At 44.3% G+C, this 26,574-nt stretch overlaps 1 protein-coding gene across 7 annotated transcripts in view; it reads left to right on the forward strand.

Annotated features, from left to right (window-relative positions):
* Window positions 1-26,574, forward strand: part of LOC126285025 (copper-transporting ATPase 1) — a 535,387-nt gene that overhangs the window by 58,811 nt on the left and 450,002 nt on the right. For 2 of the 7 annotated variants that reach the window (XM_049984346.1, XM_049984349.1), the window contains exon 1: window positions 18,445-18,537. The exons of the other annotated variants lie outside the window; for them this stretch is intronic. In XM_049984346.1, the coding sequence (XP_049840303.1) occupies window positions 18,515-18,537 (23 nt within the window). In that variant the 5' untranslated portion in view covers window positions 18,445-18,514. Of the gene's footprint in view, window positions 1-18,444; window positions 18,538-26,574 lie in introns of those variants that run through there. 7 annotated transcript variants of the gene reach the window in all.

Below are 26,574 nucleotides of genomic sequence, written 5' to 3' on the forward strand. Positions count from 1 at the left end.
TCAGAGGATGCGTCCATACGCCATTTTCTCGCCTGTCTTCAGTAACGATGTTTAGGCGAGAACGATCCACCGTCACACGTTGCCTAGATCTTAGTTTCTGCTTCACAAACTGCCAGTAATCCACTCAAATATGGACTGTCAGAAACTGAGTAGTTTAGTATAAGAAAAGACTTTGTGGCATCCCGAGGATGAAAAAGACAATCGGGATTTAGCTCGAAATCTACGGACTGAAAGTTGAGTTTTATTGGAAACCTGAAGTTTGTAAAACCGTTGTCGTAAATTTTAGGCGTATTGGTTCTTTGCGAATAAGTACTGCTGTTTACTTGCGTATTAATGCCGGTAGGGTGGTGATTGTTATGAGGCGGTTTGCAAACGTGGTGTGTGTGTGTGTGTGTGTGTGTGTGTGTGTGTGTGTGTGTGTGTGCGTCCAATTTTCAGTGCTTTAGATGTTCAGAGTGTTAGCCGGCAGGGGTGGCTGAGCGGTTCTAGGCGCCACAGTCTGGAACCGCATCGTTACCTGCATCATCCGTCACTTGTGTTTTCATACAGATGGTTACTTTTGTTTTCTACAGTCTTCTTGTATCGTGTTTTCTTTAAGGTTTATAGTAAAATAATTGTTTTGTTGGTCTTCTTTGTGGCAGACATCCCATCCACAAGTTCTATTTTATTCCCATATGTTTAATTCTTTAACTGAATAAGTTTTCAACTGAGCTCTGTTGTTTTTCATTCACTATCTCATCAGTCAAACTGCTACTTTTAGTTCGGGTACTTAATTCTGATTTACGTGACCTTCACATAAGTTCAGGCTTGTTTTTGTGATGCCCTCGGCCCAAAGCGGTGTATCCTCCCTAACTTCATAAAATTTTCTTTGTTTTCTTTTGCCAATTCTTTGTATTATGTCCTGAGTACTGTACCACACATCAAATATTTAATTTAATGTGTGCGTCATTTTCAGTCCAAGGTGTAGGTCTAAAGTTAAGAAGTTAAAATGCGAAATTTGCTCTAAATTCTGATCGTTTAACAATATTTTGCGACGTGCAGTGACTTTTTCTTGTACAGTGCATGAGTTTTTGTGGGAAATTATAAAACTGCGTATCTTTTTCTTTTCTCATCATCTTCTTTCTCTTGTAAAATTATTTTGTCTGGTACAAAATAAAGTACATGAAAATTAATATATCATCGAAGCTACATCCCTAGTGATCAAAATTACTCTAATAATCTAAGGCGAAGGTTTTTTATTTGTAAGAAAATATTAAGACCTCGCAGTAACACTTGATAATTGGGAAAGAAAATTTCTTTTAGATAATTGAGGAGGAAAAAGGAAAGATCATTAAAAATGCGAGGGCGTCCTGAAAAGTAGCGGTTCCCAATTTTTCATTTAAAACTCTTAAAGGTGGCCTCGCGGGATTAGCCGAGCGGTCTCAGGCGCTGTAGTCCTTGACTGTGCGGCTGGTCCAGGCGGAGGTTCGAGTCCTCCCTCCCTCCCTCCCTCGGGCATGGGTGTGTGTGTTTGTCCTTAGGATAATTTAGGTTAAGTACTGTGTAATCTTAGGGACTGATGACCTTAGCAGTTAAGTCTCATAAGATTTCACACACATTTGAACTTTTTTTTTTCTTAAAGGTGTTTGTTTCATTTAAACCTATTCGGTGTGCCGGAGCGAAATCTGTTATAACAGCAAGGAGAAACCCTGCACACCATGTTGAACGTCTATGGTGGCAGTCCCGACAGCTAAAAGAGTGCAGGTATTAACACAAACGGACGGTATTCAGCTGAATGTATGCGGCTACATGCCAGAAATTTTGTGGAATATCCCACATGCTTATCTGAGGAATTTGGTGAGGACTGTGTGTATCAGAACTCAGAAGTGTGTCCAGTTACGAGGAGGGCTGGTTAGTTCGTAGACAGCTGGAAGAAACCGCAGTGTTTGCAGTGGAAGCTTTTGGAAGTTTCTTTGTTTGTTTTTGGTTTTGTTTCTGTTTATCAAGTGGAAATGTATTTATCTTCTCTCCTTTGGTTTTCGAGTGACTATACCTGTCAGAAGAAATCAGTTTTGTTTCCTGTCATGCCCCGTATTGATAGTGAAGCAACATGCAATATTTATTTTGACCACTGTATATACTTTACATTTTGCGCAATTAACTGTCAGCACTTTGAGTTTCTGGCTGAGCTGTGTTTTCGCTGGAGCTCGTCATGCTACTGACAACCCAGTCGTTAGCCCATATAGTGTGGCCTTGTCGAAGGAGGAGAGGAACACCACGCGCCTGAACGCTATCTCGCGTGCCTGTGCTGCACAGCACCTCGGCTGCCACGCGCACGCAGCTGCAGTACCGGTGCTGGGCGCTCCTCAACACCGAGGCGCCAGCTCTCGCTGTAAGACACCGCACTCTTGCCACAGTCACATTAAACGTCTCGAAGCAATATCTCTGGAATCTCCGTAATATTCTCAGGCTCAGAACTGCATAATATAATGCTCGTGGAATTCCTGCTACAAATACAGGTTTATTATGGCAAAAAAGTGAAAGCAGCAAACGGCCAGTCTTCATAACGCTAGTTATTAACAGGAAACAGCACCGTCATTGTCAAACCGCTGTTACAATTACGCTATTTGAGAATTTGTGGCTGGCCGCGGTGGTCTCGCGGTTCTAGGCGCGCAGTCCGGAACCGTGGGACTGCTACGGTCGCAGGTTCGAATCCTGCCTCGGGCATGGATGTGTGTGATGTCCTTAGGTTAGTTAGGTTTAAGTAGTTCTAAGTTCGAGGGGACTGATGACCATAGATGTTGAGTCCCATAGTGCTCAGAGCCATTCGAACCATTTTTGAACCCCTTGGTGTTCCCTCCCTCTGGGTGCAAAATGGTTCAAATGGCTCTATGGGACTTACCATCTATCGTCATCAGTTACCTAGAACTTATAACTACTTAAACCTAACTAACCTAAGGACATCACACAACACCCAGCCATCACGACGCAGAGATAATCCCTGACCCCGCCGGGAATCGAACCCGGGAACCCGGGCGCGGGAAATGAGAACGCTACCGCACGACCACGAGATGCGGGCCTCCGGGTGCAGAGGTTACGCTTTTACTGTATAGGTCTTCTACAGGTATGTCTGTTTTGAACTGGGGACAGATGACCTCGATGTTTAGCCCCCATCAAAACCAACCAACAACACACACACCCATGCCCGAGGGAGGATTCGAATCTCCGACGGAGGGAGCCGCACGGCACGGACCGTAACAAGACGCCCCTGACCGCGCCATGCGTGTCAGAATTACGTTATGTTCTATGTGTGATGTTCGCAAATTTTCCTTGCGGAGGTGGTGCCATACAGAGAGAGAGAAAAAACGGAAGTGTAACTATTTGGCTATAAATGGACCAAACAATGAATTACGTAATTTTAAATGTCTGACGATGAGCTTGTCTGCTCCAAACCGGTAATTGCTCTATTTTTCAGTAATAAATACCTTAATTAACATTGGGTTGTTGCTGTTTATAGCAAAAGCAAACTAGCGCTTTTCATTTATTTAATGTAAGAACCGACAGAAGATTCAGTTAACGTGTGTATATCTTATTCTTAGAATTTACCTGTTTTTTCACACTGCCGTGGTTGCACTGTGTCGCTTTTTAACAAAATACAGTGCTGCCAGAAAGTTTGATTTCTCCGCTTAACTGGCACAGTATAAGTAAATATTTATTTTTCGTTCTTCGGATTTGTTTTTTCACAGTTTCCTCGAATTATAATCGCCGAATAAACGACTTGGTAGCGAGGTGGACGCAATCTAACAGGATGTGTTTAAAATCTCCATCCGGCCCTTCTGGTTGATTCTCCGTGATTGCCTTAAACCACTTGAGGGGGCCACTGGTGGTTCGTTTCAAGTGGACACCGCTCAATTTCCTTCCCTATACTTCCGATATGCGCGAGTGCTTCGTTTCAGGTGAGCACGCCACTGACGGGACGTTAAATTTCAGGCTGATGCTCTCCACACGCTGTCACTTGGCCAACGGACACTCACAGAAACCGCATCCAAAAAAAAATTTATCGGAGAAACCTCGGAACCAGTAGTGGTAGGCGGAGGTCAGATACGGAGTCGGACTCTCAGTGATTTTATTCAACGTAGTGTTTGATACAAAATTATCAGACAGTGGGAGGAAAAAACGAAGGGGATTCAGTTACTACCTGTGTGGTCTGTCGCTGATCAAAGAGCGACACACACAACCTTTAGTTTCCTCGCCATGTTCGAATTTCAGTGCGTACTGACCACCCAGTCACGCAGTCAAATACCGTACGCTGGTTGGAAAAATAGTGGCGATCGGCACGTGAGAGAGGCCGAGTATAGCGGCCGGTGAAGCGAGTGTAATTATGCCATATAACGCAGTTAAAGCAGATTTTGGCGCCATTTCCGGCATTAGACCATCACATTTAATCGGTGACACTTTCACGTTAACGAGCGAGGTAGTGCAGTGGTAACACATTGCACCCTAATGACCTCGTCGTCGATGAGACGTTCAAACCCGATCTTCCTTCATTCGTTCCGTTTTTCCTTCATTCGTTCCGTTTTTCCTTCATTCGTTCCGTTTTTCCTTCATTCGTTCCGTTTTTCCTTCATTCGTTCCGTTTTTCCTTCATTCGTTCCGTTTTTCCTTCATTCGTTCCGTTTTTCCTTCATTCGTTCCGTTTTTCCTTCATTCGTTCCGTTTTTCCTTCATTCGTTCCGTTTTTCCTTCATTCGTTCCGTTTTTCCTTCATTCGTTCCGTTTTTCCTTCTTTCGCTCTTCTTTATCTGCTTAACACCGGCGAGAAACTGTTAGTGCTCGAAATGATGGTCTGCTAAATTAAAATCAGAAAACGAATGGACACGAAATAATACGAGTACAAAGCTGACGAGCCTTTCGTGCTAGGGATGGCGATCATCGCCCAAACAACCGCTTTTCGTTTATATCTTTCTTTTTTTTTTTATATATACCACTCCAGTTCAATCTGACTTAAAACCGATCAAAATAGTTTCTGTAATATCCAATTTTCTGTTTGTTATGCCTATTATTTCTTGTAATAAACGCGTAAGCGGAGCAAAGCTTAAAAAAATTTTGAATCTTTCAGTTCCAAGATACAAAGAATCTAAATATTATTTAACGAGTCAAATGAAAGAAAACTTATTCCGTCCGCTGTTCACTGCTTTTCTCGAAAAGTGACAGGTGGTTGAATACTACAAAAATAACCAGTATTCTCATATTGATTCTAGTTTTTTGAAACTCTACTAAAAATTTTTGCCATCGGCGATCATACGATGATTTGGAAATTACGAGCACTCAGTGCTAGCGTGAGAAAACTGAGGGTATAGAACTGTTTTTCGTGTTAATTTGTCCGTTTTCAAGGACTTCAAACAGATAAAGGTATAATATAGACACAAGTCGCAGGTTAGCTGCTTTCTGTATTTAGTGTATACTATGAATGAACCGTTAAGTTTTTAATTTCCTTTCTTATTTATTAGTTCATAAAAATGACAGGCAAATATTTAATCTTGTAAGCAAATGAAGCACGTCACTCTGTAAGAAAATTTCCGGACTAGGGTTTGCGCCATTGTGCAATACAACGAATGGCCGGCAACGACAGCGGGAAACTAAACTGTAGGCCACGCAGGTGCCTAGTGTTACACTCTGTACGTTGACGCGTACCTCAAACCACGACACAGGCAGCAGGGACCGTATTCTCTCAGCAATGCTGTGCCAATCCTTATGCCATGCGTTTGTTACTCGTTTCTGTCGGAATTGTTATTACAACAGGACAAATCGCTTTTCCCAGTTTCTGTAATAACGCAATGTTTCAAACCAACGCAAGTTTTAAGAACAAAATTATTCCTCTTTAAAAAAAGTTTATTTAAAAACGTAAAAGTTTAGCACTGCTGCTGTGGCTAATTCATATTTCGGTTTTTACTCGATTATTAGTAAAACATTAAAAAGCACGTGTTGTAACTAAGGCCAAACAAATACGGAAAAATACCAGTTGTTCAGAAGTAAAATACCAGCTTCTGTCTCTGCATCTTTTGCCGATGTTTAGCTGTTTTCCCGGGCTTTCGGCGCCACTAGAGGCTGCCGTTGTCTAAGCTTCAGCCTCCAATCCACCCCAAGCAGCGGAGGGAGAGTCTGTGGCGGTGTCAGCCAGTGGTGTTGCGGAAATCCCGGGAAAACAGTCAGACAAGTGACAAGTCAGTACGTGCACATACAGTAAGCCCACTGCTATTTAAAAAAGTAGCCGTATCCATAGTGCAATCAGACTAAGAGTAAAAAGCAAAGGCGTCAAGGTCGATTGTCTAGCCTTTACAGATAATGTGGCTGTACTAGCCGAAACCTGGAAAGAAGTAACAGAACTCGAACTACACAAACCAGCAGAAAAAATACGTGTCAAAATCTCCTTCGAAAAGGCGAAAATAAGAACACATATGCATAACCCACCAAAATATTTTTAAGTCGGAGAACACAAAATAGGTATCGTCAAGGAATTCAGATATCTTGGAGAGTGGATCAATTTGGAATGCCCACGACAAGAAGGCAATGGAATCTAGAAGAAATTGTACCGGCCTTCCAACTCGCTAAAAACACGTAGCAAAATCCCTCTCATGGGATGCGAATATAAGACATTACAACGCAGTAATCAAACCGAAAGCCTCGATGCAGTGGAAACACTGTCCTTCACCTCTCATGGCCTAGTTGAAAGACTGGAGATCAAGGAAGAAGATAATAAGAAAAACTTTTCGCCCTAGATTCCACAACAACAAACTAATCCACTTTGTAAATGAAACCCTGTACCAAAGTACCGAAAACGTCTGACACGATGAGGAAAAGAAGAACTGATTTTTTATGGACTCGTTCTCAGAATGATACCAGACAGATAGTTTTTACTAGTTACGCAACAAAATAAAAAAAACGAGCCAAATTGGTTTCAGGAAATGGAGAAAGACATAAAACATCTAAAAATCACAGGAAATTTGCTCATAGATACAATTTAAGAAAAAAGAACAAAAAACGGAGATCAGAGAGGTTCCAAGTCAAAATTCAAGCCAAACGAACGATGAAAATCTCTGACGACGACGGGAAAGCACGATCAGAATGACTGGAACACCGAACGAGGTGGCGCATTGGTTAACACACTGTACTCGCATTCGGAAGGACGACGGTTCAAACCTGCTTCCGGACATGCTAATTTAGCTTTTCCGTCAATTCCCTAAATCGCTTCAGGCAAATGCAGAGACGGTTGCTTTGAAAGGACACGGCCGACTTCCTTCCCCATCCTTCCCTAAACCGATGGGACGGGTGACTTCGCTGTTTGGTCCCCTCTCCCTCCAAAATCAGCCAACCAACCAACGAATTAAACAATACTGGGCTAATAAGAAGACTCAGAACATGAAAGAGTGATTGATTTGAACGCACCGAAAGTCGGGTGAAACGAAAGAAGAATGACAGTGATGATAAATTTTAATACGGCTATCAGTTGCTGTACTTTCAGTGTATGCACAGACTTAACGGAAGGCCTACGTGTGCATAGATACTCCGCAAGCCACCGTGCGGTGCGTGACGGAGGGTACCCTGTATCATTAGTAGTAATTTTCTTTGCTGTTCCACGCGCAAAAATAGGGCGAAGAAGAAAAAAAACTGTCTATTTACCTCCGTCTGAGCCCTATTTTCTCGTATTTTCGTGGTCCTTAAGTGCTGTGTGTGTTGGCGGCAGTAGAATAGTTGGGTAGTCAGCTTCAAATGCCGGTTCTCTAACATTTCTCAATAGCATTTCTCGAGAAGAACATCGTCTTTCCTTCAGGCCTTTCAGTTCCCGAAGCACCTTCATAACACTTCGGTGTTGTTCGGACCTACTTGTAACAAATCTGGCAGTCCGTCTCTGAATTGCTTCGATGTCTTTCTGCAATCCGAACTGGTACGTGTACCAAACACTCGAGCAGTGTTCAGGAACAGATCGCACCAGCGTCCTATATGCGGTTTCTTTTCAGGTGAACAAATCTTTCCAGTAAACCGAAGTTGATCATTCGCCTTCCCTACCACAGTCTTCACATGCTCATTTCGTCTCATATCGCTTTGCAACGTTACGCCCAGATATTTATAACGACTGGACCGTGCCAAGCATAACACTAGCAATACTGTGTACAAACGTTACAGGTTTGTTCTTCAGTAACTTAAGATTTTTCCACATTTAGGGCTAGCTACCATTCATGACACCAACTGGTAATTTTGTCTAAGTGATTTTTATCTTCCTACGGTCACTCAGCTTCGGCACTCAATGACGACGCAGACTGCTGCCCACGCTGTCCAGCAAATTATTTATGTATACAGGGAACAACAGCGGTCCTGTTACACTTACCTATGCGACCCCTGACTGCACCCTTTCTCTTAAACACTCGCCGACGAGGACAGCAGGCTGAGTTCTATTACTTAAGAAGCCTTCAAGCTACTCAGACATCTGTGGACTTATTCCGTATGCTTGTGCCTTCGTTAACAGCCTGCAGTGGAAATCTAGAACTATGGAATCTGCCTGTTGCCATTCATTCGTAGTTCGCTTTATATCATGCGAGAAAAGGGCAAGCTCAGTTTCGCCCGAGCGATGCCTTGTGAAACTATGCTGATTAGTGGATATAAGCTTCCCAGTCTCAAAAAGTTTATTACATTCGATCTGAGAATATGTTCAAGCTCTGATTGCTTCGTAACGAAGTTGGCGGAGTCAGCTAGAGTTACGAAACCTGGCTAACTGTTCCAGTGATCCGAAGTCAGACTGCTGTACTTACTCGAGAGCGACGCGGCCGCCGCTATCAATGACGGCCCCCAGCGAGGACGGCGTTGATTGGTTCAAATGATCTTTGTGATGTATTTTGCTTGATCGAAATTCGTGAAGCTTTCGATAAGTGTTATTTACAAGAGCATCTATAGAGAACCGAGTACGACGTGACTGAGGGAAACGTTGCCGAATAGTTAACTTTGCAACATTGATGTTCGGGCCGTTGTATTTGGCTACCTTAAGATCGTCAGAGCATCGTCAAATCCTTGCAGCAAATTCCGCTTGCATTCAACACTCTGGCGGTTGCCCCAGTTATTAATCTTCCACCATTTCACATTTGCAACGGCTTATCTCGCGCTTACATTTATCTGTGATCTTGCAGCGTTGATGGGATAAATATGTTACCTAGGCAAATGTATTCCCGGAATTTCGTTACTGTACATTAGTCTTTTTGGTGGTGCGATTTTTTTTCCGTCAGTGTACATCCGGGGCATCTCAACCCTTGTAAAACTGTCCAAGTAGATTGTTGGTGTGCTTGTGGAATGGAAATGAGAAGGACAAGCACTGGGAAACCAGACGAGGCAGTCCTCATCTACTGACTGATTTGCGGAGGGTGGCTGCAAAAAAAACACGAAACCAGCAGGAGGATTGACTCGTGAGTTGCAAAGAGCTTCCAGGAGTGCTGCTAGCGCAGTGACCGTGTGCAGGAAGTGAAAAGGAATGGAGTACAGTGGTCCAACACGCCCTCATGGAGGTGGTCCAGAGAGCAACGCCAGTGGGCAGAAATGAGTGATTTGGGGTGAGCTTTACTCTTTTGCAGACCTACGGAAGGATTTAGGTTTGGCGAATGCCGATTTATTTTCTAAGTACATTTTCGTGCGGTTCTGCGCGTTAGAGTTCAGGCACTTCTGATGCAACAATGTTTTCGCCTTGTCCAGCCGAGAAACAATAATGCTTTCGACATTGGGCTTTCCGGCCTTACTTTTACATCTATATCTACGTGATTACTCTACTATTCACAATAAAGTGGCTGGCAGAGGGTTCAATGAACCACCTTCAAGCTGTCTCCCTGCCGTTCCACTCTCGAACGGCGCGCGGGAAAAACGAACACTTAAATTTTTCTGTGCGAGGCCTGAATTCTCTTATTTTATCGTGATGATCATTTCTCCCTATGTAGGTGGGTGCGAACAGAATGTTTTCGCAGTCGGAGGAGAAAACTGGTCATTGAAATTCCATGAGAAGATCCCGTCGCAACGAACAACGCCTTTGTTTCAATGATTGCCACTCCAATTCACGTATCATGTCTGTGACACTATCTCCCCTATTTCGCGATAATACAAAACGAGCTGTCCTCCTTTGAACTTTTTCAATGTCATCCGTCAGTCCCACCTGATGCAGATCCCACACCACGCAACAGTACTCCATAATAGGACTGACAAGCGTGGTTTAAGCAGTCGCTTTAGTATACCTGTTGTACCTTGTAAGTGTTATGCCAAAGAATCGCAGTCTTTGGCTTGCTCTACCCACAATATTATCTATGTGATCGTTCCAGTTTTATTTGTAATTCTTAAGTATTTAGTTGAATTTACAGCCTTCAGATTTGTGTGACTTATCGCGTAATCGAAATTTAGCTGATTTCTTTTAGTATTCATGTGAATAACTTCGCACCTTTCTTTACTCAGGGTCAGTTGCCACTTACCGCACCATACAGATATCTCATTTAAATCATTTCGCAAAAGAGGTTTAAATGTGTGTGAAATCTTATGGGACTTAACTGCTAAGGTCATCAGTCCCTAAGCTTACACACTACCTAACCTAAATTATCCTAAGGACAAACACACACACCCACACCCCTGGGAGGACTCGAACCTCCGCCGGGACATGGCGCACAGTAATCATTTTGCATGTCGTTTTCATCATCTGAAGACTTTACAAGACGGTAAATGACAGCATTATCTGCAAGCAAACTAAGACGGCATAGGAGTATGTCGTTAATATGGATCAGGAACAATAGGGGGCCTATAACACTTCCGTTGAGGCAATACTGACCATACGACTTAACTTACAAAATAGATTAAGGAAAGGCAAACCTCAGTTACTAGCATTTGTAGACATAAAGCAAGCTTTTCACACTGTTTACTGGAATACTCTCAAATTCTGAAGGTGGCAGGGGTAAAATACAGGAGTGAAAGGCTATTTAAAATTTGGATCGAAACCAGAAGGCAGTTATAACAGTCGAGGGGCATGAAAGGGAAGCAGTGGGTGGGAAGGGAGTGAGACACGGTTGTAGCGTATTCCCGATGTTATTCAATCTGTATATTGAGCAAGCAATAAAGGAAACAGAAGAAAAATTCGGAGTAGGTATTAAAATCCATGGAGAAGAAATAAAAAATTTGACGTTTGCCGATGACATAATTCTGTCAGAGACAGCAAAGGACCTGGAAGAGCAGTTGAACGGAATGCACAGTCTCTTGAAAGGAGGATATAAGGTGAACATCAACAAAAGCAAAACGAGGATAATGGAATGTAGTCGAATTAAATCAGGTGATGCTGAGGCAATTTAGAATAGGAAATGACACACTTAAAGTAGTACATGAGTTTTGCTATTTGAGCAGCAAAATAACTGATGATAGTCGAAGTAGAGAGGATATAAAATGTAGACTGGCAATGGCAAGGAAAGCGTTTCTGAAGAAGAGATTTGTTAAAATCGAGTATAGATTTAAGTGTCAGGAAGTCATTTCTGAAAGTATTTGTATGGAGTGTGGCCATGTATGGAAGCGAAACATCTACATCTACTCCGCAAGCTACCCAGCGGTGTGTGGCGGAGGGCACTGTCATCACCTCTCTTTCCTGTTCCAGTCTCGTATGGTTCGCGGGATTAACCACTGCCGGAAAGCCTCCGTGCGCGCTCGAATCTCTCTGATTTTACATTCATGATCTCCTCGGGAGGTATAAGTAGGGGGGAAGCAATATATTCGATACCTCATCCAGAAACGCACTCTCTCGAAACATGGCGAGCAAGCTACACCGCGATGCAGAGCGCCTCTCTTGCAGAGTCTGCTACTTGAGTTTGCTAAACAACTCCGTAACGCTATCACGCTTACCAAATAACCCAGTGACGAAACGCGCCGCACTTCTTTGGATTTTCTCTGTCAACCCGACCTGGTACAGATCCCACACCGCTGAGCAATACTGAAGTATAGGTCGAACGAGGGTTTTGTAAGCCACCTCCTTTATTGATGGACTGCATTTTCTAAGGACTCTCCCAATGAATCTCAACCTGACACCCGCCTTACCAACAATTAATTTTATATGATCATTCCACTTCAAATCGTTCCGCTCGCATCCTCCCAGATATATTACAGAAGTAACTGCTACCAGTGTTTGTTCCGCATTCATATCATCATACAATAAAGGATCATTCTTTCTATGTATTCGCAGTACGTTACATTTGTCTTATTTTAAGGGTCAGTTGCCACTCCCTGCACCAAGTGCCTATCCGCTGCAGATCTTCCTGCATTTCGCTGCAATTTTCTAATGCTGCAACTTCTCTGTATACTACAGCAACATTCGCAAAAAGCCGCATGTAACTTCCGACACTAATAATGGATTGAGTGCCAAATAGGAGGAACAAAGTTAGAACAGGTGGATGGTTTCAAGTACTTAGGATGCATATTCTCACAGGATGGCAACATAGTGAAAGAACTGGAAGCGAGGTGTAGCAAAGCTAATGCAGTGAGCGCTCAGCTACGATCTACTCTCTTCTGCAAGAAGGAAGTCAGTACCAAGACTAAGTTATCTGTGCACCGTTCAATCTTTCGACCAACTTTGTTGTATGGGAGCGAAAGCTGGGTGGATTCAGGTTACCTTATCAACAAGGTTGAGGTTACGGATATGAAAGTAGCTAGTATGATTGCATGTACTAGTAGATGGGAACAATGGCAGGAGGGTGTCCACAATGAGGAAATCAAAGAAAAACTGGGAATGAACTCTGTAGATGAAGCAGTCAGGATGAACAGACTTAGATGGTGGGGTCATGTTACACGCATGGGAGAAGCAATGGTACCCAAGAGACTCATGGGTTCAGCAGTAGAGGGTAGGAGGAGTCGGGGCAGATCAAGGAGAAGGTACCTGGATTCGGTTAAGAATGATTTTGAAGTAATAGGTTTAACATCAGAAGACGCACCAATGTTAGCACTGAATAGGGGATCATGGACGAATTTTATAAGGGGGGGCTATGCTCCAGACTGAGCTCCGAAAGTCATAATCAGTCTTAAATGATGATGATGATGAGAAAATTGTGGCATAACTTGACTAGAAGAAAGGATCGGTTGGTGGGACATGTTTTGAGGCATCAAGGGATCACCAGTTTAGTATTGGAGGGTAGTGTGGAGGGTAAAAATCGTAGAGGGAGAGAAAGAGATGAATACACTAAGCAGATTCAGAAGGACGTAGAATGCAGTAGTTACTGGGAGATGAAGCAGCTTGCACTGGATAGAGTAGCATGGAGAGCTGCATCAAACCAGTCTCTGGACTGAATACTACAACAACACTTCCTTGTGGAATGTTGGATATTACTTTCGTTTTACTCGATGACTTTCCATCTATTACTAAGAACTGTGACCTTTCTGAGAGGAAATCACGAATCCAGTCGCACTACTGAGGCGATGTCGTGAATCTTTGTTGATGTTGATGTGGCCGTCTTGTTCCGCCGCAGCTCGTATTGTGAGATAAAGCAATGACCAGCCTCGCAGGGACCTGTGTGGCGAGCTTGTGGGTGACACTTTGCCCGCGGCACAGGGAGCGGTAGCTCCGCGGCGTGCGCAGGGCTGCTCAAGGCCAATTAGAGCGTCCGGTCTGCGACGCACTCGGCGAGACGTCTCGCCGGATCAACAGCGGGGGCGGGCCGGTATCAGTGGCGACCGGGTTCTCGTGTGGGGCTCCAGCCACCGTGTTCCCTCTGGCGGGGCGGCCGCGGAGGCCATGAATCCCAGCCACCAACCAACCTCCCCCCTCGAAAGAAAGGGGAAAGCATTTATGTAAGCACTTGTGCCAATGTCTAGATAAAAATTCCAGTATTCAAGAAGGGAGATACCTAGCGAGGGGGATCACTGTGGTATCACAAGTAACAAAAATAATGAGGAGGATACTTGAAACAAGGAAAAAATGGAATGTTAGAAGAGGGGGCAGTATTGGCTTTCGATGTTGTAGATCAACAGTCGCCCCAGTGTTTAGTATGACACCGTTCATTGAAAAGCACTGGAAGTATAGGGAAAATCTGGTGATGACATATCTTAGGAAAAGGCAGATGACGTGTGGGCCAAAGGTACTCGCATTTCTAGTAATTGTGGGGGGTCACCTCAACTTAAGTGAGCGTCCCCAGAGGAAAGGTATGGGATACCTGAGGAGGAGAGATGGGTTGGAAAACAAAAAATTGAAATTCTTTAGTCAATCTGTGACAAAAGCAAAGCTTCGTCTGTATTCAGGCCAAAGCTGGTGAACCGATTGGTTTATGAATGTTGCTGGGCTCATAAAAAAAGTGTGATATCACCATTAGTATTTATCATGATGGATGGAATTGTGAAAGAGGTAAAAGAAGATTAGAAAGGATGGGATGAGATTCCTATTTGGCGACAATATAGTTGTGTGTGGAGCTAACAGTAAGGATGTGCAAGAAGAGCGTCACATATTAAATGAAGAGAAATATAGCATGAAATGCAGTGTGGAGAAATATAAGACTGTGTCGGTAACTAGAGGACACAGTGAAGGGAGAGGACAAATTAATATTAAATGGCAGGGAATTGAAACAACTTTACCATGTGCATAAATGTCATTCATTTGCTGGAAATTATAAGTCCGTCAGTCCCTGATTATAATTATCACTTAAGATATGTTCGTTTTCAGTATGTCCGTGAAGAAAATATTGACATCTGCTAAACCAATACTGAGCTTCTGGAGGTGACAGATTAATCTATTGAAACCGGTAAAGCGAAGTAAAGGTAACTGCGCAACTGGCGACCAAATTTTATTCCGAACTGATGTTTTCGATTATCGGTGTATTTACACCTGACAGCACTCTGACGCCCATCGGAGTTCTTAGTCCGGACATACGCACGACCTGGCAACTCTGAAGGATACGGAAGTGTTTTCTTCCGCTCGAGCTGTCACAGTGCCGTAACTGCCTGTAGTCTCGTGGTAAACGTCGCGCACTGTAGACGCTAAGTTGAGAGTTCTGAGCTACAACGTCCTTTGTTTTATAGGAGTCTGTACCTCCCTCCGTAAAAACGGAACCCTCATAGTATAACTTCGTTGTCTGTATCTCCGAGTGTTAACCGTAACAACAGCAAGGCATTTTCCATAACGAGCATTAGCAAGGGGGCGGAGGGTGTACATTATGCTCACCATAAAAAAACGTTAGTTGTGGAATTACATTAACAACACAGCATACTTTTTATACACTCCTGGAAATTGAAATAAGAACACCGTGAATTCATTGTCCCAGGAAGGGGAAACTTTATTGACACATTCCTGGGGTCAGATACATCACATGATCACACTGACAGAACCACAGGCACACACACAGGCAACAGAGCATGCACAATGTCGGCACTAGTACAGTGTATATCCACCTTTCGCAGCAATGCAGGCTGCTATTCTCCCATGGAGACGATCGTAGAGATGCTGGATGTAGTCCTGTGGAACGACTTGCCATGCCATTTCCACCTGGCGCCTCAGTTGGACCAGCGTTCGTGCTGGACGTGCAGACCGCGTGAGACGACGCTTCATCCAGTCCCAAACATGCTCAATGGGGGACAGATCCGGAGATCTTGCTGGCCAGGGTAGTTGACTTACACCTTCTAGAGCACGTTGGGTGGCACGGGATACATGATGCCGGGTGTTGGCCCTGTGTGCCTCGGTCGTATGCAGTCCTGATTGTGGCGCTCACCTGCACGGCGCCAAACACGCATACGACCATCATTGGCACCAAGGCAGAAGCGACTCTCATCGCTGAAGACGACACGTCTCCATTCGTCCCTCCATTCACGCCTGTCGCGACACCACTGGAGGCGGGCTGCACGATGTTTGGGCGTGAGCGGAAGACGGTCTAACGGTGTGCGGGACCGTAGCCCAGTTTCATGGAGACGGTTGCGAATGGTCCTCGCCGATACCCCAGGAGCAACAGTGTCCCTAATTTGCTGGGAAGTGGCGTTGCGGTCCCCTACGGCACTGCGTAGGATCCTACGGTCTTGGCGTGCATCCGTGCGTCACTGCGGTCCGGTCCCAGGTCGACGGGCACGTGCACCTTCCGCCGACCACTGGCGACAACATCGATGTACTGTGGAGACCTCACGCCCCACGTGTTGAGCAATTCGGCGGTACGTCCACCCGGCCTCCCGCATGCCCACTACACGCCCTCGCTCAAAGTCCGTCAACTGCACATACGGTTCACGTCCACGCTGTCGCGGCACGCTACCAGTGTTAAAGACTGCGATGGAGCTCCGTATGCCACGGCAAACTGGCTGACACTGACGGCGGCGGTGCACAAATGCTGCGCAGCTAGCGCCATTCGACGGCCAACACCGCGGTTCCTGGTGTGTCCGCTGTGCCGTGCGTGTGATCATTGCTTGTACAGCCCTCTCGCAGTGTCCGGAGCAAGTATGGTGGGTCTGACACACCGGTGTCAGTGTGTTCTTTTTCCATTTCCAGGAGTGTAGAAGTACTGATGAGTATGCATGGTGCAGAATCTGAAACTACCTTTCAGCACACTCTTAGCAGTAACATGCATTACCGACACTGCGTCGCGTCACTCGCTACTTGCACTAGTCCGGTTTTTATTTAACCGCAGCTCATCTACATCTACATCCATACTCCGCGAGCCACCTGACGGTGTGTGGCGGAGGGTACCTTGAGTACCTCTATCGGTTCACCCTTCTATTCCAGTCTCGTATTGTTCGTGGAAAGAAGGATTGTCGGTATGCCTCTGTGAGGACTCTAATCTCTCTGATTTTGTCCTCACGGTCTCTTCGCGAGATATACGTAGGAGTTAGCAATATACTGCTTGATTCCTCGGTGAAGGTATGTTCTCTAAACTTTAACAAAAGCCCGTACCGACCTACTGAGCGTCTGTCCTGCAGAGTCTTCCACTGGAGTTTATCTATCATCTCCGTAACGCTTTTGCGATTACTAAATGATCCTCTAACGAAGCGCGCTGCTCTCCGTTGGATCTTCTCTATCTCTTCTATCAACCCCATCTGGCACCGCTGAGCAGTATGCGAGCAGTGGGCGAACAAGCGTACTGTAACCTACTTCCTTTGTTTTCGGACTGCATTTCCTTAGGATTCTTCCAATGAATCTGTCTGGCATCTGCTTTAGCGACAATTAGTTTTATATGGTCATTCGATTTTAAATCACTCCTAATGCCTACTCCCAGATAATTATGGAATTGACTGCTTCCAGTTGCTGACCTGCTATTTTGTAGCTAAATGATAAGGGATCTTTCTTTCTATGTATTCGCAGCACATTACACTTGTCTCCATTGAGATTCAATTGCCATTCCCTGCACCATGCGTCAATTCGCTTCAAATCCTCCTGCATTTCAGTACAATTTTCCATTGATACAACCTCTCGATGTACTACAGCATCACCCGCAAAAAGCCTCAGTGAACTTCCGATGTCATCCACAAGGTCATTTATGTATACTGTGAATAGCAACGGTCCTACGAGACTCCTCTTTGTCACCCTGAAATCACTCTTACTTTGGAAGACTTCTCTCCATTGAGAATGACATGCTGCGTTCTGTTATCTAGGAACTCTTCAATCAAATCGCACAATTGGTTTGACAGTCCATATGCTCTTACTTTGTTCATTAAACGAATGTGGGGAACTGTATCGAACGCCTTGCAGTTCGACTGTCTTCTAAAGGGTATCAGTCTTATGAAACCTCACAGATAAATTGCTGTTTTACAACGCTTAAACAACGTTCTTAGGATTCAAGTGTGCAAAATCCAAAGGCTAACAGCAGGAGTAACACGAGAATGACAATTCATAGTCAATGATCCACATATGTTTCGCTGAGCGGTGTTCACTCGGTGCATCGAAATTATTTGGCGCGAAAACAAAAGTCTCGAAAGGAAACAATTTGATGCTTACCGGTGCGCGAGCAGGAACGTGCGGAAGACGAGCCGGTGGCCGCTGTAGGGCGAAGAAACTCTGTAGCACAAAGTGTTCTGATACTGACGCAGCCACGAGGTCAAGCGCGGAAGATTTTGCTGCTAGCGGTGGGTTAGAAAGTGAAGCAAAGTATATCTGAGGATGCATCAGGTTGATACCTTCAGTAGTCAGCCGACATGCGATTAAAAAAAAACAAAAAAATTGGAATCAAACTCGCTACTTTTCCTGTGCATTGTGCGACGACTGCGACTAGACAATCTGATACAGCAGTAGAACTACTCGAGCGGAAGAAAACCCTTCCTCCAGTCACTTCCGCCCGCTACAGTGTTGCCAGATGGTGAAGATGACCGGACTTGAGACTCTGAGGGCGGCAAAGTTCTGTGCCGCAGAGTGCACGTGTGTCGGGGAGCACTGCTGCCTGCCCGCAACATTCGCGGTCTGCGCGCCCCACTTGCCGTGCAGAACTTTCACGCGGCGCCTGTCGCTTGTTTCCTCAGCTGTTTTCGTTGCGAGCGCGCCGTGCCTGCCACAACGTGCTCGCGATCGGCGTGGCCGCAGCCAGCGCAGATGGACGCCCGTCTCCGTTCGCGGTGAGGCTGCGCTTTGCTTTGTGGTGTCAACGCGCGCTGCCAGAGCACTTGCTGTTCCAGGGGGTTTTACTGCTGCTGCAACTGCCGTTATTTAGACTCGCTGCTGCCACTGGCTGAGAGCGTCCATTCTCTGACCTTAGCCGGCGTGCAGTGCGACTGAAACTGGTGGGTGTTGGGCAGCGAGCGGAATAGACTGCTCGCGCCAGCAATACACGAATGGCGTCTGTATCGCCACTGTTTGCTCCCACTGCGCTGCCACTTCCGATGCGTAAAGCGCTGTGCCTGCATGTCATCAAATAGCAAACTTTTTTTGCACACGAAAATTTCTCCTATTTCAAGGACATAACCTAACCTTATCCTGTTTGAAATTAAGACTGTTTTTCACATGCTTGGAGACTCTTCCTCCAAAACATTCTCATATCCCTGTTGCGGGATGCCTGTCTGACAGAGTACATGAGCGACAAAATGTTTGTTTTCAGTGTTTTATATAAATTATTGATCGCATTCAAAAAAATGGTTGAAATGAAATGGCTCTGAGCACTATGGGACTTAAGTACTGAGGTCATCGGGCCCCTCGAACTTAGAACTACTTAAACCTAACTAACCTAAGGACATTACGCACATCCATGCCCGAGGCAGGATTCAAACCTGCGACCGGTTCCAGACTGTAGCGCCTAGAACCGCTCGGCCACCCCGGCCGGCAACCGCATTTAATAACCCATTATGTAATCAGTAAAAGGTATAAATCTTATCCTGGAAGTTTAGCACAATAACTCTAGTACTAAAGTAAGAAACTGTACAGGTTGTTTCTGTAGAACGTGCAAAGACCTAACAGGACCGAGGATGTTCCACTGAACAATTTGAGGTAAGGAACCTGGGGTCGGAGAAGCCACGTTAAGGTGATAATGGGAATAGAATCACATTACTGTCTACTTTTTTATTTACGTTACTTGCAGTTAGCTGCAAATACCATCAATGACGCAATGAACGTGCGAGGACTGTTTTTTAAGTACCGTTTTGAAATTTAAAAAAGACGTGCTAAGATACCTCAATAATTTTATTTTTACATGAAACCCTGTACATTAATCTACGCACTGACGCCATTACAATCTGATTCTTCCTTGTTTACGTTGTGTACTGAGTGTTTAGGATGCCTCCGATGTTCGTGAGTCCCGCCGACTGTGAAGTACTGGCTGTTATAAGATTTCTTAGTGGTAAAGGTCTGAAAGCGATCGATATTCATCCTGAGATCTGTGCAGCTTACGGAGAAAACATTATGAATGATGGAATTGAAAGAAAGTGGGTGAGAGCATTTAAAGATAGCAGCATAAATCTGCATGATGAACAACGGAGTGGACGTCCGTCGGTCATTAATGAAAGTTTGGTGCAGGTAGTGGACAATAAGGTGAGAGAAAACAGACGCTTTACGATTTCCTCCTTGCGGGATGAGTTTCCTAACGTTTCCCGTAGTGTTTTGTATGGCATTGTTACCGAGCACTTGAATTACCGAAAATGTTGATGGATGCGCACAAAACCAAACGTTTAGACAGTGCATTGACTTTCCTTGAGCGGTACCACAACGGCGGTGTTGATTTCTTAAGCTAAATTGTTACCGGCGATGAAACATGGGTGGCCTACGTCACACCACAATCAAAGCAACAGTCCAAGGAAGTTGAGCAAGGGCATCGTTTTTCTGCAAGACAATACCCGTCCGCATGTGGTGAATCAGACCAAAGATCTCATCACATCTTTTCAATGGGAAACTCTAGATCATCCTCCTTACAACCCGATCCTGCGCCCAGTGACTACCATCTGTTCCTGCACTTGAAGAAACACCTGGGCGGTCAGCGTCTTCAAGACGATGCCGAAGTCAAAGCAACGGTGATACAGTGGTTAACAAGTCAGGCGGCAGACTTCTATGAGGAGGGTATTCAAAAACTGGTACAACGTTATGACAGGTGCCTCAATATTGACGGAAATTATGTAGAAAAGTAGATTAAAGTACAGGCTTTCATGTAAAAATAAAATTATTGAGATATCTTCGCAGGCCTTTTTTTAATAACAAAGCCGTACGTGCTTGAAAGACACGCCTCGTACAATTTGTAATTTTGCAAGATGTGTTGAAACTGACTGCCATCAAGCTCACTGCGGGCATGACATCGACGAACAAGATTCTGACGCACCCTGGCATACATCCCAGTTGTATTTCGAATCATGTCACATGCAACTACTACTCTGGCGAGTAATTCCATCTCCGTATCACTGGGGTCCCATACAAAGTCACTTTAGTTATACCCATAGAAAATAATCAAGGGGATTCTGGCCTAGTGACCTTGCAGGCCATGGAATAGGACCTGCCCTTCCAATCCAGCGACCAGGAAGTAAAGCATCGGGATGGTTGCCGACATCTGCAGTGAAGTGAGGCGGTGCGCCGTCATGTTGTGACCACATCATCTCACGAAGAGTGTAAATACGATACAACAGAGCAACTTAATGGAGAAGTAAACTTAACAGAACCTGCGTCACGACTTCCTAGTGATCAGATTCGTCGTCCTTGTTTCCTTGCAGGAAATAGTGTCCATGTAAACAAACAGCACAGTACGTGTAAACTTGTACGCATTTTAGTTGTAAATAAGCTGGAAAACTGATGTTAGACAAAGCGGCAGTCATGTTTACATCTGTATCTCCATAAGCTGGCTTCTCCGACATCTCGTTGCCTACTTCAAATTGTTCAGTAGAGCATTGTCTGTGTCCTGTTAAATCTCTGCACGCTCCAACAGAAATACCCATTGTATGTGTCTTAGGTCAGCGTATCTGATAGCATGCAAATTATGCAGATTATATTCATACACTATTTGAAAGTAAGGGCACTTACTAAATCCAAAGAACTTCATTCATAATTTCAACCCTTTTCGAAACTTTTTCTTCCTCACACTCCTCCACGAAATAATGAAAGGTAAAAATTTTATCGTGTACTACATTTTCGCTGTTGGTGCAGTGAATTTTTAGCGTCTGCTTCTTTACTACTATGTCTATTCCTAGCACATTTTGCAAACAGTATCCACATATACCACTGAATGTACCCGCGGAATAATATGATTCTGCAACTCGTACGGTGTGGACGAGCGGTTGTAGGCGCTTCAGTCTGGAACCGCGCGACCGCTACTGTCGCAGGTTCGAATCCTGCCTCGGGCATGGATGTGTGTGTGATGTCCTTAGGTTAGTTAGGTTTAAGTAGCTCTAAGTTCTAGGGGACTGATGACCTCAGATGTTAAGTCCCATAGTGCTCAGAGCCATTTCAACCATTTGTAACTCATAGCTCAGGAGATATGACGTCATAAACATTGTTATGGGTGAATAACCCGAAGCTAATAAAAGCAGCGTAATTAGGGTTCGACGTATTCAGCCGTAAAAGTTTTACAGGCTTAAATTTAAAACGTGGTGGTGGTGGTGGTGGTGGTGGTGGTGGTGGTGGTTGGGGGGAATTACTGGCAGATATTGATGGTATAGGTTAATTTTGAAATTTTAAGAGTTTTGCCACATTGAACTTCTTAACTTCTGAAGTTCATTCTTGACGATAGTGGACAAATCTGCCGTTTGCGGAAGCTTGTACGTAGCAAAGGCGATGCTGTACTAAAGCCACGAGTAGTGGCCGCGCGGTTTGAGGCGCCATGTCACGGATTGCGCGGCCCCTCCCTCTAGCATGGGAGTGCGTGTTGTTCTTAGTATAAATTAAAGTAGTGTGTAAGTCTAGGGACCGATGACCTCGGCAGTTTGGTCCCTTGGTAATTCACACACATTTGAACATGTAGCAATACTAAACTTCTGAAAACTTTCGCCAAGCGAGGTATGTTGACAATAGAGAAAAGCGGTCGTATCAGTTTCTTCATCAGTTTTAGAGGTATTATGTGATATGTCTGTAAGTGTTTCCAGGACGGAAAAATTTCATCTATTTAAAAAAAAATTAATAGAATTTGATTGACGGTGATCCGTTTGTGGCGACGCCGTTCGTACGCTTCGGAAGAAGTAAGTTGTGTGCCGACGGTTTGTTTCACCCTCTGCATCCTGTTATGTTCACCGTACAACGCAGACATAACCCCGCACTAGATACGAATACATTACTCTCGACTGCACTCAGAGAATACACATACGTCACGACTTCTACAAACCCGCAAGGAAAGTGGAAAAATATGCGGGGAGCCAGGACACCCTTTCCCACTAGACAGCTGAAACCGCGCTTTAGGTAGGCAGCAATGTCATACACGACTCTACTGTGCTCCACTTCACTGCAAGTTGACTATTATCCGAGTTATGCGGACACAGAAAACTGAAAAACACGAAAATCTAACACAAACAGGTTTTTATTAAAAAGCAGTCGGGCGGTGTGACCGAACGGCTCTAGGCCCTTCAGTCTGGAACCGCGCGACCGCTACAGCCGCAGGTTCGAATCCTGCGTCGGGCATGGATGTGTGTGATGTCCTTAGGTTGGTTAGGTTTAAGTAGGTCTAAGTTCTAAAGGACTGATGACCTCAGATGTTGTCCCGTAGTGCTCAGAGCCATTAGAAAGCAACTACTATTGTATTTACAAAAGATACACGCCATTCGATAGCTCACTTCATTACTTTCGTGTTACTCGCCAAATTACTCTGTGTTTCTTATTATTTTCGTTGAGCTAGTCAATCAAATTTTCTCCATCATAACAGGTCAGTTTTAATCAGTACCATGGTGTGCGTGATAAAGCAAGCCACACACAGTGTGTTACAAAGGAAAACATTCAGTCTTAGTTATAACAGAAGACTTCAGTTTTCGGTTTTTTCTTTTTTTTCAGAAATCGTCGAACTGTGTAACTATGTGCGTATGGCATGCAAAACGCGTCCTCATGCATCCGGCACGCCTTGCTAAGATTAAATGGCGATATATGAGGCTCTAGTTTCCTTTTTAACCCTAGAACACTAAAGGCTAGAAAATGTTACATTAAGACATGAAAGAATTACAAACGTTGGCTGCTAGTGAACATTAATTTAAATCAGTGGGGAAAGTTGAAAATTTGTGCAGGACCAGCTTTCGACCCGGACACACTCGTCGTGGCGACTGCGCAGACTACCCTAGCACGCCTCCCGTCAGTCCCACATTCTCAGCTTATACCACACACACACTACTTACGTGGTGCCCCCTGCCGATTATCCTGATTAATCGCGGCGTTTCGCCGATTCCCTCCAGCGTTTGAGGCTGGTGTGCATCGGCACTGATCATTGGCCGTCCTCGCCTTAATCATGTATGTGGAGTCTGTTCTTTCGGACATGCTCGAAAGAACAGACAACACAGTATCTGAATGTTATATTGTTACCAAACCATCGTAGTTTTTACTTATTTTATTCAAGGCAAGTCACACTTGATAGTTCACGCACTAGTTAAGTAACTACAATTACAAGGTCTCCAGTGATACGTCACATACAAAATAAGTGTAAAATGTCTCGTTTTATACCCTACACTGACAATGTCACATTGGCGGGAACCGCGAATTGGTACCAAGTGCAGTCTTAATTTTTACAAGGGTTTAATAATCTAGGGTTAAATGGACTTGAGCGCAACCGACCGCGCACAGCTTACGAATCTGTTAGTGTACTGATATGAGCACAGGATTCAAGGCCATGGTCACATCCCGCGCTGTAAACATTCCCATCTGTACGACGAATCTTGCTAACAGCCACTGCGGTGACGAAACAGTCTCAGTGACGTCTCTCTCAAGACTGCAAATCATCGCCGGCATTGATTTCTTTTACGTCACCTTTACTTTTTGAAACACGTTGTACAGAAAAACATAAGTTTTTGCTGTTATTTGTTAAAGTACCCAATATATACTGCCGACCGCGGGACCTGTTCAGGCAGTGTACATTCTTGTGCACTATTTTCTTCTAAGAGCAAGCTGTAAGTTTACTATTACTAATTTATCCATTAGAACTGTCCATTAAATCTCTCACAAAATATTACAAAAAAATCATTTAGAGAAACCAAGAAAGCATTTTATTGGGCACATCTAACTTTAAATTTATGGGAGAAGTATGTCAGTTATTTCAAATAAAAATTGGCTTCTCACCTTTACTCTTAACTGCGTCGAAAAAAAAAATTTAAGGATCTGGAATTTTGAATTAAAAAGAATCGGAACATTGACTGAACACCTCGGGGAAGGAAAACAAATGGAATGAAGGTAAACTGCCTGGCCTTTTCGTAAACTTTATTAATACTTTCAGAAAATTTGTCAGAGTTACTCCAATAAGTCTTCTGAACAAAATACCGAACAGAATTGGTCTCACAATTGTACGCGAGAAAATAAAATTCGTGAGAAGCGTAAAAAATGCACCAAAATACATAGAAAGGCAAACAGTAAAGTAGAGCGTGTTAGTAAATTTCAAGTTCATGGCGTAAATATGTAGCTGAAGAGAATAGAAAAATTTGCAGTAGCTATAAGGAGTAATAAAATGGAAAGAGCATATTGTTTGACAGATGCCTACGAGACGAAATGCAGATCTAGAGAAAGAAAAGTGGAACACTATACGACAGACCGAAGACGAGAATGTTTATATGCTTGTGATTGTTTAACGACAAAGTATAAGCTGGACAGAATAGAAACACTTGAAAGAGACGTTATTAGAAAAATAGTGGTTGCAACACAAACAGATGGATGTAAAGTAAGAAGTAACGAGGAGACCTATGAAAGATTGAGAAGACATCAGAAGTAACAGCACGCGAGTGAGGATTGAGACGTTCGTGGTAGATGGGACGCAATAGCTTTAGGTTGTTCCTCTTTACGACGCTGTGCGTGAAGAGCAAAGATTTTCGTCTTGAATCAAATAGTTTGTGTTCTCACCAATAGCACAGAGTCTGAAGACCAACTAACCTGTGTCCAGGGCAGAATAAGGTGACGTGTCGAAGAGGGTGGGAACTGCTCCATGTGAGGACAGGCGTGCATGTAAATAGTTTTGTAAGCTGTTAGTATATGTCTTCGCTTCCGAAACAGAGATCTCTTCGGATACGAGGACGAATGTGAAAGGGAGATTGACACTTCAGTACCTCCATGAAGTTACAAGTATTTTTATTGTCCTCTCGCATGACATGTAAAAACTGCAGAGAGATATCAACCATTTATAGTCTGTCAAACTTGCGTCCTCAGCATCCTTTTGTATGCATCCTAAACATGGACCACCTATGCCATACAAGAACGTCGCCATAATGCTTTCCACATGCGGTGCCTGAGATCCATCCTCGGAGAAACGTGGAAGGACCGAGTGACCAACGAAGCAGTGCTATCTAAAACTAACTGCAACAGTATTTCAGCTATCTTGAAGCAGAGGACTCCGCTGGCTGGGACACGTCCACCGTAAGGACCCTGACAGATTACCACGTGAGGTGATGCTTGGAGAGATCTCTATAGCCAAAAGACCTGTAGGACGTCCCGTATTGAGGTTCAAGGACTCCTGTAAACGAGATATGGACAGCTTTGGAATCGACACAAACAGATGGGAAGCACGGGCTAGCATGAGACCAGAGTGGCGTGATGATATACCATCTGGAATGTCGAAGCATGATGAAGGCTTGTTAGACTGATTAAGGCAGAAAAAGCTTCGCAGTGCTACCACTGCTCCTGCCTCAGCAGCCAGACATACTTGTGACAATTGCGGCAAGAGGTGCCGTGCTGCCATTGGCTTGACAAGTCATATGAAAAAATGCAACCCATAAACACACAGACACTGCAACAATCATCCACCAAGATGTCGTGGACAATATATAGGGTGTTACAGAAGGTACGGCCAAACTTTCTGGAAACATTCCTCACACACAAAGAAAGAAAATATGTTATGTGGACATGTGTCCTGAAACGCTTACTTTCCATGTTAGAGCTCAATTTATTACTTCTCTTCAAATCACATTAATCATGGAATGGAAACACACTGCAACAGAACGTACAATCGTGACTTCAAGCACTTTGTTACAGGAAATGTTCAAAATGTCCTCCGTTAGCGAGGATACATGCATCCA

The sequence above is a fragment of the Schistocerca gregaria genome, chromosome 8 (genome assembly GCF_023897955.1).
Source record: "Schistocerca gregaria isolate iqSchGreg1 chromosome 8, iqSchGreg1.2, whole genome shotgun sequence".
Classification (NCBI taxonomy): domain Eukaryota; kingdom Metazoa; phylum Arthropoda; class Insecta; order Orthoptera; family Acrididae; genus Schistocerca; species Schistocerca gregaria.